Raw genomic sequence first — 13,014 nt, 5'->3', positions numbered from 1 at the left:
GCATGGTTCAGTGGTGACTTGAGTTTCATCCCCAGCATCTCCAAGGTGGAAGGGGAGAACCAACTCCCAAGAGTCCTCGGACCTCTGCACCTCACTGTGGCTCGCTCTTACATAAAGCTGGGTGTGGTGGTATGTGATTAATTGGTAAAAATAATGTGATCTATTTTTACAAAAAAAAAAAAAAGCAATTATCTGGTCCTCATTCTATTTGGGTTATTAAATAATCACACAAAGGGCAGACTACTGTTTGCACAAGTAAAAACATAAGAAGAGTTGCCTTGCCCGCCCATAGGAGGATAAAACAGTCAGGCACATCCATGAAATCTAAGAAGCTGTGGGAAATAGTGAAACACACTATACAAACTTCCAAGGATAAGCTACACGCATGAGAAATGTCATTTTATTCAGGGAAGACATTAACATATTAACATATCAAGCACACATGTGTACAACAGGAAAGTCATTAAGACTACCCACCCACGTTCTGGGGTAGAGAATGTAACACAGGTAGGGCATGAAAGAAACAGAGGGTCACTGTCAAACATCAACATTTCTCTATTGAAAAACACTACAGATGAAAGAAAAGCAATTATGAACACAAAAGGCATATGTTTTATAGTTTAGTTAGTTTTTTGCTTTTTGTTTTTTTTTTCCTTAAAAAAATGTTAAAAAAAATCTGCAAAGCTCAAATCTGATCCAGCTAGGATCTTACCTGCACACAGGCAGAACTGCATACAGGTGAGTTAAGGCTAGTACAGGTATCTTAAGTGTTCTCAAGGCTCTCAGCAATATAAAACCCCGTTAGTAGCCTGGCGTGGTAGCGCATGCCTGTAATCCCACTTGGGAGGCAGAGTTTGAGGCCACCGTGGGCTGTATATTGTAGAGACCCTGTTTCAAAACAAGAATGTTTTAAAAACTAAGTGTTCAGTGAGAAGGCTCGGCTGATGAAGGAGCTTGCTGTCAAGTGTGACTACCTGAGTTTGGTCCTTCTACTCCACATAATGAAAGGGAACCAATGTCTACAAGATGTTCTTTAACCCTCACATCCTATAGTATTTGTGCACATGTATGCATACATTTGTGTACATATGAACAAATAAAAAATAAAAATAGTTTAATAGAACTGTACAACAGGCTCTGTACTGTATATCATAATCTCGAAAACAGCAAGGAAGAAGCTGGGTATGGTGGCGTGCACCTGTAATCCTAGCTCATAGGAAACAGGAGGCAGGATTGTGAGTTCTAGGGCAGCCTAGGCAACATAGGGCAACCATGCCTGAAAATACACCAACAACAGGAAACCCGTTAGCCACATTTAAGTGTCACGGGTTCTTTTGGCACCGGCATGTCGGCTTGCAGCAGTGCGGAACCTGTCAACCGCTCGCTCTCCACCAAGGGGATAGTTACATCCTTGTTGCAGGTCTCAACCAGCTCAGCTGGTTTACAGCCAGCCTAGACCAACTCTAGTTTCTGCTATTTTCAGTCTTTGATAAAATATACATCATGAGTTGGGCAACTTGGTGTCTAAATGTCTATATGCAATCAATATTCAAGAAAGTCAAATGTGAAATTTAACCATAGGAATCCAACATGGTTGTGATCTCTGTAGCTGTGTTGATGGACCCAATTTTAACCCTAATTGCTTGTGGCCTTAGGGTCTGTGGGAGGGGCGGATTATTTTTAGGTAGGGGACAAGAAGAGGGGACTCCATCTGCACAGCTTCAGGGGAGTCACACCCACCTCAGGTGCAGACTTTCTGCTGTGGCTACTGTAAAGTTGCCCATGCTCCTGCTTATAAACTCTCACCACTGCTTTGTAAAAAAGCCTTATTAATACGCTCACTGGGTTTCCCAGTGTGAACTCTGGAATCTCACTCTGGTTTGTCCTTCTAACTGTAGGAAGGTAGACACTGTTTTTATCTCCCTAACAGAAGGCATTTTAAAACAGTGGCCCATGAGAAAGTCAGACTTGAAAATCATGCTTATTGCTAATTTGTGGAAAGTGGGCCTCAGTGTGGAAAAGAAGTGTGAGCTATGTTAAAAAACCAAGAGTTAAGCCAGGCAGTGGTGGCACACGCCTTTAATCCCAGCACTCAGATGCCTAAGTAGCCATGGTTTACATAATGAGTTCCAGGACAGCCATGTCCCAAACTACAAACATTGTGTGAGCTTGGTAGAAGATTCTTGCTACAACCATTGTTGTTTGAATGTGAAATGTTCCCCACTGGCTCGAGCGCCTGCCTGTGTCTGGGTCCCTGGGTAGGCTGGCTGTGAGGCCATCCAGCTGCACCCGACTCCTGTTCACACTCTGCATCTGAGTGCATACACAGTGCAGCCAGCCAGCCTGCACACGCTCCTGCAACCATGCCTTCCCTGCCTACTGCAGTCTCCTCCACCATGAGGGACTGAATTTCTATGGAATCCTAAGGCAAAAATGAGGCCTTTCTCTTTTAAGGTGCTTTTGTCAGGGAGCTGTATCATAGCAACAGAACAACTGAGACAGCTCTGAAGAAGTTAAAAATACACTACTCTGCCAAAGACAACCAAAAACCAGTGAGTATAAATAGCTCATGTCTGCAGTCTCGTGTGAGTCTCTACAGTAAGGTCAAAGGGTCTCTGGAAGATCATGGGCCATCAAGCCTGGGCACAAAGAGTGGCTTGACATATGCCCCCAAAAATGGTGGTGCAGAAAGAAATGACATACATGTGCAGTGACCTGAGTGCACATGTGCATGCTACCAAACACACAAAAGATCAAAAAACACTCATTGTGCAGCACGAGGTATTGGGTGGGTGGAGAGATGACTCGTGTGCCTCTCCCAGGTGACCCAGGTTTACCTAGAACCTACACAGCAGAAACACAATCACGTAACTGCAGTTTTAGGAGACTGCTGCCTTCTGGCCTCAAAGTACCAGCATAAAAGTGACAAATATACAAGCAGGCAAAGCACTCATCCACATAACAATTAAACAAAAAAGATTAAAATTTTCCTGTGGGGAAAAGATTCACCTTCACACCAAGGCCAAGCATGCTGCTGAAATGTGCATGACCAGCCCTGGTAATCCTTATTTCCCAGCATTTCCTTTTCGAGCTAACTCTGGACAAGCCATTCTGCCTTAGCACTTCTTTACTTACTATTCTTTCCTAATACAGCAAATAGCTGTATTTATTCATACAGCTTGCTTTATTCATGAGACCGGGTCTCATGATATATCCCTGGCTGCCTCAGAATTTGCTTTTTGGACCAGGATATCCTCACTGCCTAGCACATCCAGCTAAGCAGCTGACTCTTAACAGGTTCTCTGTCCTTGTGATGCTCCCACGCCAAAAACCTGACTTTTGTTCTGCTTTTTGAGATGGGCGGGGTGCGCTCTGCGGGCAGACTGGCACAGAACGGGGCCTTCCATCTGAAGCAGTCATCACTCAGTTTGACAGGTGTGGGATTACAGGCATGAGCAGTCAGACCCCCATGTAATTTATTTACATAAATTTGTAAAGTTTTTCTTCTATGAATTTTATATCAATCATAATTTTTGAATCCCCGTAAGAATCAAGGAGAATGCAGAATAGATGTGAGATTTTGCTCTCCCAAAGGTTCCATTCAGAAAGTTCATGTGGGGCAGGAGAGATGACTCAGTAATTAGGCACTAGCTCCTCTTTCAGAGGACCTGGGTTCAATTTCCAGCACCCTCATGGTGGATTAGTCATCCATAATTCCAGTTTCAGGGGATCCGATGCTATTTCCTGGCCTCCGTGGGCTCCAGGGATGCTCATATGAGTATGTTTGCGGCTTGCTCATGCTAGTTGTCTCTCCTTTACTGTGCTATTTACAGCGCCACGTGCTCATATAGGTAGGACATGCTCTACCACCAAGCGACATCCAAGCTGTTCTCCTTTTCTGGGGATTCTTACTGTGCAGCCCGGAGCTCTCTCTGAAGTCTATGCTGGTTTTGAACTCAGAGATCCACCTGCCTCTACCCCCACAAATTTAGACAGGGACAAGCCACCACTATGCCTGGCGATTCATGCTATTTTCATGATAAAAACTTATACAGCAATAGAAAAATAATAGTCCATAAACAAAGCACAGGTAAATAACATTTAAGGAATATATTATCATATGGTAATTAAATCAACTAGATTCATATCTATGAATATGGAAAGAAAGTTTCTAAGTAAAAAACAGAAAACAATAGTATGAGCTAGAGTAGGGCTTGTGTTTATTTATGTTTTCTTACTATGTAGCTCTGGCTGGCCTGGAGCTCAGTATGTAGACCAGGCTGTCCTCAAACTCTTAAGAGATCCACCTGCCCATACATGCTAGGATCAAAGGTACAGGCTACCATGGGTGAGATGTGAATCTTTGGAGATAACAGCACAGAACCATGGAAGACAAACACAAGTCTCCCCGAGGCCTGCTCCTTGGGGAGGGAGGGTAGGAAGGGACGGAATGAGCAGTGTCGAGGTCCTGGCGGTGCGTGCAGGAAGAGCACAGTGAGGCCTGGGTGGGAGGACATCAAGAGGAGGTGTCAGTATGGCCTTTCCAAGGCTATTTACTCTGGGTACTAAGTGGGGTTAATACTTGCAAAACAGTATTTTTTCCTGTTTTCAACACTATTCCTAATGATCTTAAAGTGGTATATCACCCAGAGATGCAGAATAACCAGTGATTGCAGTAAAGCCTCTCCTAATGCACTGTGAATTACATTTTAGAGGACTGAAGTTATTCTTGTACCCTAATCATAAATCACAAATATTTTATTTTAAAATACATTTAATAAAAATAACCCATAGTTATATAAACCATTTAATAAATAACCCATTTAATAAAAAACCCATATTTTATATCTGTAGAATATTTACAAGTCCTCTTCCATGGCATTCAATATTCCCTATTTTTTCCATTATTTGCCTTTGGATCATTTCTTTCAGCAGTGAAACTGTCCACTGTTCGCTGCAACTAAAATATTAGCTTCTTGGGCAATATTCCTGAAAATAAAACAGAAAGGTTGTTCACTCACTGTAGTCCAGCACATTATCTGACCCACGAGCATTGTTAACCATTAACACAGAGTAAGAGCTACTGGGCAGAGGGCAGGAGAACTGGCTCAGCAGGTAAGAGCACTCGCTGCTCTCCCAGAGGCCCTGGGTTCCATTGCCAACAACCACACAGTAGCAGGAAGCATCTGGAACTCCAGTTCCAGGAATCTGATGCCCCCCCCTTCTGGCCTTCACAGGGACTGCATGCACGTGGTGCAGACATACTTGCAAATAAAATACTCATACACATAAAAATAACAAAAAATTAAAAGTAACAAAGTTAAAAACAAAACCAGCTGGGTGTGCCAAACATCTTTAATTCTATCATTTAAGAGGCAAAGTTAAAAAGGGTCAGATTCATCTAACTAGTGAGTTCCAGGACAGTCAGGGATACACAGTGAGACCCTATATCCAAGTTGGGTTAAGAGGGAGGGCTAGAAAGTTGGCTCAGTGATGAAGAAGACTTCTGCCCTGCCAGAGAAGCCAAGTTTGGTTCCTAGACTAATGGACCTGACAACCACCTGCAGCGCCAGCACCGGGGATCTGAAGCCCTCTCTGGCCTCCACATACACAGGGCACATATTCATACACAGCCACACAAAAGTTTATTTTGGAAAAAGAAACGAATTGGTGGGGGGCAGGGTAGAAGGCACACATGGGCAGCTCTTAGAACTCCCAGGTCCTCAAAGTGCCCCAGTGTCCTCAGCTAAGGACGACAGGAGCACACTCTACCTCCTCAGCTTTAAACAGTTCCACTTTCTTAACTGGCTCCCGGCTGCCAGCTATCCACGAGCCATGTAGAGCTTTCTGATGTCACTGCATTTCTGGCTGTTTTTATCAAAGGGGATCTTTACCTTGTTCTAAGGCTTCTGTTCGCTTCCGTTTTGCTGCCATGCTTGGATTCGACTGCTCCTTTAATGCTTCCGCTGGACAGTTTGGTCTTGGAAGCTGGCATCCAGGTGTTGGCCCTGGACGGTTACTGAAGTACTTGGTCTTCAATGCCTTTTCACAGAAAAGAAACCAGAAGTAAGGTTTTATTCCTTTGTGTTTGAGACTAGACCTAACTGTGTGTTTCTGAGTGCTGGGATTACAGCCATGTACCACCATGCTCTGTCCAAAAGGAATGCTTTAAATGTCTGTACTGTATAGAGGAAAATCTAACGCCAAATGTTTGACAGAATTAAAAATAGTATGTAAATATCCTTATAGCCCCAAACGAAAAATCAGCACCAAGTGTTTGGACACAATGCACAAACATCCTGTACCCTACAACTGGCTGATGCTGTTCCTGGGGGAGGGGATTACAGGGAGTGGGCACACCCTCTTCTAAGATTTGTACAACCACAAAAGTCATACTGGAACCAATGAATTACAAATACTGTGAATGGGTGAAAACTTGTTTGGGTGTATGCAACATTTCTTTTAACCACTAGAGTATAATGTTCTAGAATTTACAATTTTATATAAAAGTGTTTTTCTCTCAAATAACAAGTTTGCCAACTAATACCTATTTATAATATACCAGTACTATTTAACAGCCACAACAGTTTATCTTTTATAGACTATCTCTCCATGAGTCAAGATCAGGGCATTTTTATTTATAAAATGTTGTGAAGCATAATATATTTTGATTGTATTCTTTCCCCTTCCACAACTCATCCCAGTTCCTCTGCACCCACCCACCTTCATACTCTCTTCTCAAAAAAACGAACAAACAAATAAACAAGAAACCCCAAATCACAAGCAGCCCAACAGTGGTGGCACACTTTTAATCTTAGTACTCAGAAGGCAGAAGCAAGTGGATCTGTGAGTGTGAGGCCAGCCTGGTCTACAAAGTGAGTTCCAGGACAGCTAGGGCTATGTGGAGAAACAAACACTATCTCTGAAAACCAACCAAACAAACAAATAAATAAACCCAAAACAGGGTTTTTGTTTGTTTCAGGACATGTGTAGTCTTCCGGATTATGTGACGTTTAAGAGTTTCCCAAACAAAAAGTAAAAAACAAACAAAAATTTATAAAATCCCAAACTTGACAAACTTGGGGAAGAGGGGGTGTCAGGTGGTGGTGGCTCATACTTTAACTTTAAGCACTTGGGAGACAGAGGCAGGCAGATCTGAGTTACAGACTAACCTGGTGTACGAGTGACTTCAAGGAGAGCCAGGGTGACACAGAGAAACCCTGCCACACCTCCCACCCCAGCCCCGACCCTTCAACCTTCTGTAACTCTAAGCCCAGGGGATCTGATGCCTTCTTCTGGCCTCTATGGACACTGCACATACATGGTGTAGAAACATACATGCAGCTTAAACATCCACACACATAAATTAAGTTTTAAAAAGTTCATCTGAAATTTAGCAATGGAGTGAAAACATACACACCCCTAAGTGCAAACTCTTATGTGATGTGCATGTATAACAAGTTAATACCAGCCAAGGCAGTGCCCACAGCCTTGGGAAAGAGCACAATATACATACCAAAGATATACCCATCCTTCTGATATTTAAAGGATATTAAACATTTTAGAAATGAGTTGTTTTATTAATGCTACTAAGTGGGCCTTGGGTTACCTAACAGAAGTACCTGTGAGGCTGTGGTCCTGGTACACGGGTTAAACAAGAACAAGCCTTGGATGAGGTCCAGCAAGTCGTCTCCAGCTGCAATGAAGATGTGCTGCAGTGGGATCCCAGGGAAACTCTTAAACGTCACATAATCCGGAAGACTACACATGTCCTGAAAAAAAGTACGATTCAAATTTAAGTGAAGTATCCAGAGACACAGAAATGGAATAGAGAAACAAAATGTAGCCTGTTAAGACATAAGACTGTCTGTATAGAAAATCCTAAGAAAACTACTTACAGAGAAAACCAAATTAGAACTGGTAACATGGAGCCGGCAGTGGTGGCACACACCTTTAATCCCAGCACTTGGGAGGCAGAGGCAGGCGGATTTCGGAGTTCAAGGCCAGCCTGGTCTACAGAGTGAGTTCCAGGAAGGGCTACACAGAGAAACCCCTGTCTTGAAAAAAAAAACCAAATCCAAAAAAAACAAAAAAAAAAAAAAAAAAAACCAAAAAAAAGAGAAAGAACTGGTAACATGTAAAGTGTATAAGATGTAACATAAATATACTTAAAAATCATAGTTCTACATACCCACAATGAATGTGTGAATACAAGAACAGAAATGATAATACTTAATAATCCTGCCCAAAGGGAAAACCCATAGTTGAGACATCTAACAAAATGTGGAGAGAGGCTCATGGACTGAAATCTATATAAAGTAGGAGAAATAGGGTCGTGGTTTGAAGTAGTTGATACAAGAAGGAATTGATTCTCCAAGAAAAGGGTTAAAATCTTGACATTTTACACATGCAAACAAAATATTCTGAATTTTACACAGAAAGGTAAAGGTCTAGTTAGTTGAAAATTTTTTGAAAAGTGTTAATTCTTACATGTACATATTAAGACCTGTTAGCAGAGCAACTTTTATTCATACTGTTGGACAGTGATGGAGAGACAGAGAGAGGGTCAATGGAGCACAGACAGAACCCCAAGATCCACATGTATCTGCCAAGCACAATTTCCTGTCCAGTCTCTTCAACAATACAGTGCTGTAGTGTATGGTCACCCAGACACAAAGTCCAGCTCAGGCTAGGCATGGTAATGTGTCCCTATAATCCCACCACTCCAGAGGCCAGGCAGGAAGTTGTAGGCCCTAATCAATCAAACAAACAAACAAGCAAGAAAACCAAACCCTAGGGGCTGGTGAGATGGCTCAGCAGGTAAGAGCACTGACTTCTCTTCTGAAGGTCCTGAGTTCAAATCCCAGCAACCACATGGTGGCTCACAACCATCCATAAACCCTTTTCTGGTGTGTCCAAAGACAGCTACAGTGTACTTATATATAATAAATAAATCTTTAAAAAAAGACCTGCATATGTAATAACAGATTGTTGATGCTATTGAAAGCCAAGTCAACCGAAGGCTTTCTCAGAGGCCCAGATGAAAAGCAGAGAGTTCTGCATCCTGCCCAGAGGCAGACATCAATTCTGGGGTTGGAGCCTGTTCTTCTATTTGTGCATCATTGCTCCATTACTTTCCTGCTAACTTTGTCACTAACTTTGTCCCACTGTGTGATAGCTTTCTGCTGACTCTGTCTCAGTTTCCACCACAAACTGTAGGTAAGATGCTGAACTTGCCTGCGTGAGCCATCAGCTTGTGTAGGACCTCCTGATCCCAAACTTTGCTATCTTCTTTACTTCTCATCCCCTGGTCCTCTCAAGAACTTGTCACTCAAGAACAACCTGCTGCCTTAAGTCTTCCCCCATCCCCCAACAGTCTCCTTATGTAGTCCTGGTTGTCCTGTAGCTTGCTATGTAGACCAGGCTGGCCTCAAACTCACAGAGATCCTACCTCTGCCTCTGCCTGCTAGGATCAAAAGGCTTGTGCCTCCACACAGACTGATAACAGATAATCTTTTTTTTGGGAAAAGATTGCCCAGGCACACTCTTGAGCTCAAGTAATCCTCTTGCCTCATTTTCTTAGTAGCTGGGACTTGAGAGATATATCGTAACTAGTTGCTGGAATAAAATGATCATAAAAATGGAAATAATTGTGCATATGAGTTAATAAATATACATACTTAATTTAGGTATTAGTTAATTGATATAAATGTCTATAAATGAGTTTTATTCAGTTGGTGGTGGCAGCTCCCACTTTTAATCCCAGCACTGAAGGCAGAGGCAGGCAAGTCTCTGAGTTCAAGGCTGGCTGGTCTTAAGGCAAACCTAGCCTACAAAGAGTTCAGGACAGCCAGGCTACCAAGAGAAACCCTGTCTCAAACAAATAAAAAACCGAGAGAATATAGACTAGCACAGCACAGTGGCGCACAATTTTAATCCCAGTCCTAGAGAGCCAGAGGTAGATGGATCTCTGTAGTAATTCAAGATATCTGTAGGAAGTCCCAGGCTAGCCAGTGCTATATAGTAAACCCTGCCTTAATTAAAAAAAAAAAAAAAAAAAAAAAAAAAAAAGCTGGGCGTGGTGGCGCACGGCTGTAATCCCAGCACTTGGGAGGCAGAGGCAGGCAGATTTCTGTGTTCGAGGCCAGCCTGGTCTACAGAGTGTGTTACAGGACAGCCAGAGCTACATAGAGAAACCCCGTCTCAAAAAAACCAAACCAAAACAAACAAACAAACAAACAAACAAACAAGCCAGGTGATGGATGTCTTGGAGAAAAAACAAAAACAAACACCCACTCCTCCCGGAGTTACATCCCAGCCCTCCAGTCTTTAGTAAAGAACGAGTGAATGAAATGACATATGCCTGAGTCCGCAGCTTTCCATCACCCAGGACAGACACCAGAGCTGGGAAGGATTATACATACATAAGCTAATGAATGAAGGCCACAATTTTAATGTTTCCCTGTGTATATTTCCCCCTTTTATCATCTTCAGTCAGAAGGATTATTTACTTATTTACCCTCTGTACTATATTCTGTACTGAGACAGAATATAAGTACATAGCTCAGGCTGGCCTGGAACTCACTATGTCAATCAGGCTAGCCTCAAATTCAAAGATTTTCCTGCTTCCCAATTAAAAGTCTGTGCCATCCTAGTTTCTAAGTTAGTTCAGCAGCAGAGCACTTGTCCAGCATGAGAAAGGTCTTGGCTTAATCTCTAGCACTGTAAAATTAACTTCTTCAGTGCACATATGGCTGCACTCAGATATAACAAAATAACATTACAAAATCTTAAGGACATTTCAAAGAAAATGCATAGAGGCTTACAGGCCACTGCTCTTCAGTTGGTGTACCCAAAGTTTCAAATATTCTTGTTAGCTGATCAAGGTCTGAATCTCCAGGTAAAAAAGGAACCTGAAAATAAGAAACGGACATTTGAAGGTTGTTAGTGAGAGTGATTACACACACACACACACACACACACACACACACACACACACACACACACACACACACACACAAATGGTATAAACTTTGTAATAAAAACCCCCTAAACTCTAGAACAGTTAAAACTTCCTCCAGCAGAGCTAAGAGAGCTTACACACACAACTTACAACTGTTAAAAGCACGGGTTTCCATTATCAACCTACTGCCTTTCCATTCCAAATTCATCTTCTGCCCTCTCTGTAAAATGCAGATCTGGGCAGTTTTTAGTTTTTAGAAGGTGCATCCAGGCATACACTTTTTGAAGAGTTTCCCTCAGTACTCTTTCCAACATATTCCAAACAGCAGATTTTTTTAAATTAATTTTATTATTTCATACGCATGAGCATTTGTTCACATGGATGTCTGTGCTCCATGTTTGTGCTATCTTCTAGCTTGGAAACTAGAAGAGGGTATCAAATTCCCTGGATGTGGAGTTACAGGTGGTTGTAAGCTATCACGTACCAAGTGTTGGGAATCGAACCTGGTCCTCTTAAGTGCTGACACAGCAGTCCAGCCCCTCAAAAGCAGATTTCTGGCAAGTTACCAGAAGAGACATCCAACCCTTAGACATCTCTTTCAACAGACTCTATTTCGGCCCTGGAGTTTTTTCCTTGGATGATCTCAAGTGATGGGCACTGGTGACTGATGCTCATCTTTATACATTAGTTCACTCCTTAGCCAGTCCCTCGTTATTCCCATCCCACTACAGCTGTGAGTGTAGTGCGGGAAAGAGTGCAGGATTAAGTGGAACATTCTCACGCCTCAGCCTGCCAAGCGCTAGGATTGCAGGTGTAAGCCACCACATCTTGCATTATTCTTAAATGTTCCTGAGCAAATTATGTGTGGTTTGCTTTCTAACTGGACCCATAGTTGGTACAAGCTCTAACAGAAAGAATTCAAAAATGTCTCATGCTTGTGCAGAAAGCATTTTATCAACGGAGTCAGTTATCTTTCCAGCCTCTGTGATGCTTAATCTTGTTAGCCTGATGTAATTTAGAGTCAATCACCACAGAAACAAACCTGAGCATAACTGTTAGGCAGTTTCTAAACTGTGGCACTTAAAGAGAAAAGATGCGAAGATGCATCTGATATGGTGGAATCATTATGGGGGCTGAGACCCCGGACTAACAAAAGTGAGCAGTGCACCGGTCTCACCTCTGCATCCTGAATGTGCATGCGATGAGACACACAGCCTGGCCTCAAGCTCCTGCTACCATGGCTTCTCTGTCATGTCAGGCTATGAGCCAAATAACCCATCCTCCCTTACTGTGACTAGTCAGACATTTTGTCATAATGATGGGAAGATAACCATACAGTTTGCCTCAAATTCTTTAACTTTTCTGATTCTTCTTCCCAAAAAGGTGAAGCTGTTTCTGTTTTGTGAGATATAGTTTTATTATGTAGTCTTGAACTCAGTGATCCTCCTGCTTCAGCCTCCTGCCAGGATTGTATATCATCACACCTGTTGAAACTTTTATTTAACAAACAAACTTTGCTTGCCATTTTTTTTTTTTTTTTGCGGTAGAGATTATGATAAAAAGATGACTCCTAGACAATTCTAAGAACTATAACAACACTACTTAAAGTGTGTACATGAACTTAGGACTTACCCGTAGAAGCAATTCTGCTAATATACAGCCAACAGCCCACATGTCCACTCCCACACCATACATCCTAGCTCCGAACAGTAGCTCAGGGGCCCGGTACCATCTGAGAACAAAAGAAATGTCATATGAGTTGTTTGTTTTTCTTTTTTTCTCAAGACAATGATTTTTATTCCTTTTAATTATATTTGACAATATAAATAAGCTCATTAAAAACCCCACAATATTTAAGTAAGAGTTAAGTTCACGAATGTTTACAAAATACAGCCGAGTGGTGGTGGCGCACGCCTGTAATCCCAGCACTCTGGGAGGCAGAGGCAGGCGGATTTCTGAGTTCGAGGCCAGCATGGTCTCCAGAGTGAGTTCCAGGACAGCCAGAGCTACACAGAGAAACCCTGTCTGGGGGGGAGGAGGGGGGACAGACA

The 13,014-nt window shown here is 42.4% G+C and overlaps 1 protein-coding gene across 2 annotated transcripts in view; it reads right to left on the bottom strand.

Annotated features, from left to right (window-relative positions):
* Positions 1-368: 368 nt before the first annotated feature.
* Positions 369-13,014, bottom strand: part of Cdk7 (cyclin dependent kinase 7) — a 29,274-nt gene continuing 16,628 nt past the window's right edge. For both annotated transcript variants that reach the window (XM_052159706.1, XM_052159707.1), the window contains 5 exons: positions 12,596-12,695; positions 10,827-10,913; positions 7,623-7,772; positions 5,895-6,042; positions 369-4,989 (listed from right to left, as the gene is read on the bottom strand). In XM_052159706.1, the coding sequence (XP_052015666.1) occupies positions 4,961-4,989; positions 5,895-6,042; positions 7,623-7,772; positions 10,827-10,913; positions 12,596-12,695 (514 nt within the window). In that variant the 3' untranslated portion in view covers positions 369-4,960. The remainder of the gene's footprint in view (positions 4,990-5,894; positions 6,043-7,622; positions 7,773-10,826; positions 10,914-12,595; positions 12,696-13,014) is intronic.

Source organism: Apodemus sylvaticus, chromosome 16 (assembly GCF_947179515.1).
Source record: "Apodemus sylvaticus chromosome 16, mApoSyl1.1, whole genome shotgun sequence".
Classification (NCBI taxonomy): domain Eukaryota; kingdom Metazoa; phylum Chordata; class Mammalia; order Rodentia; family Muridae; genus Apodemus; species Apodemus sylvaticus.
This window is presented reverse-complemented; position numbering and strand designations above follow the sequence as displayed.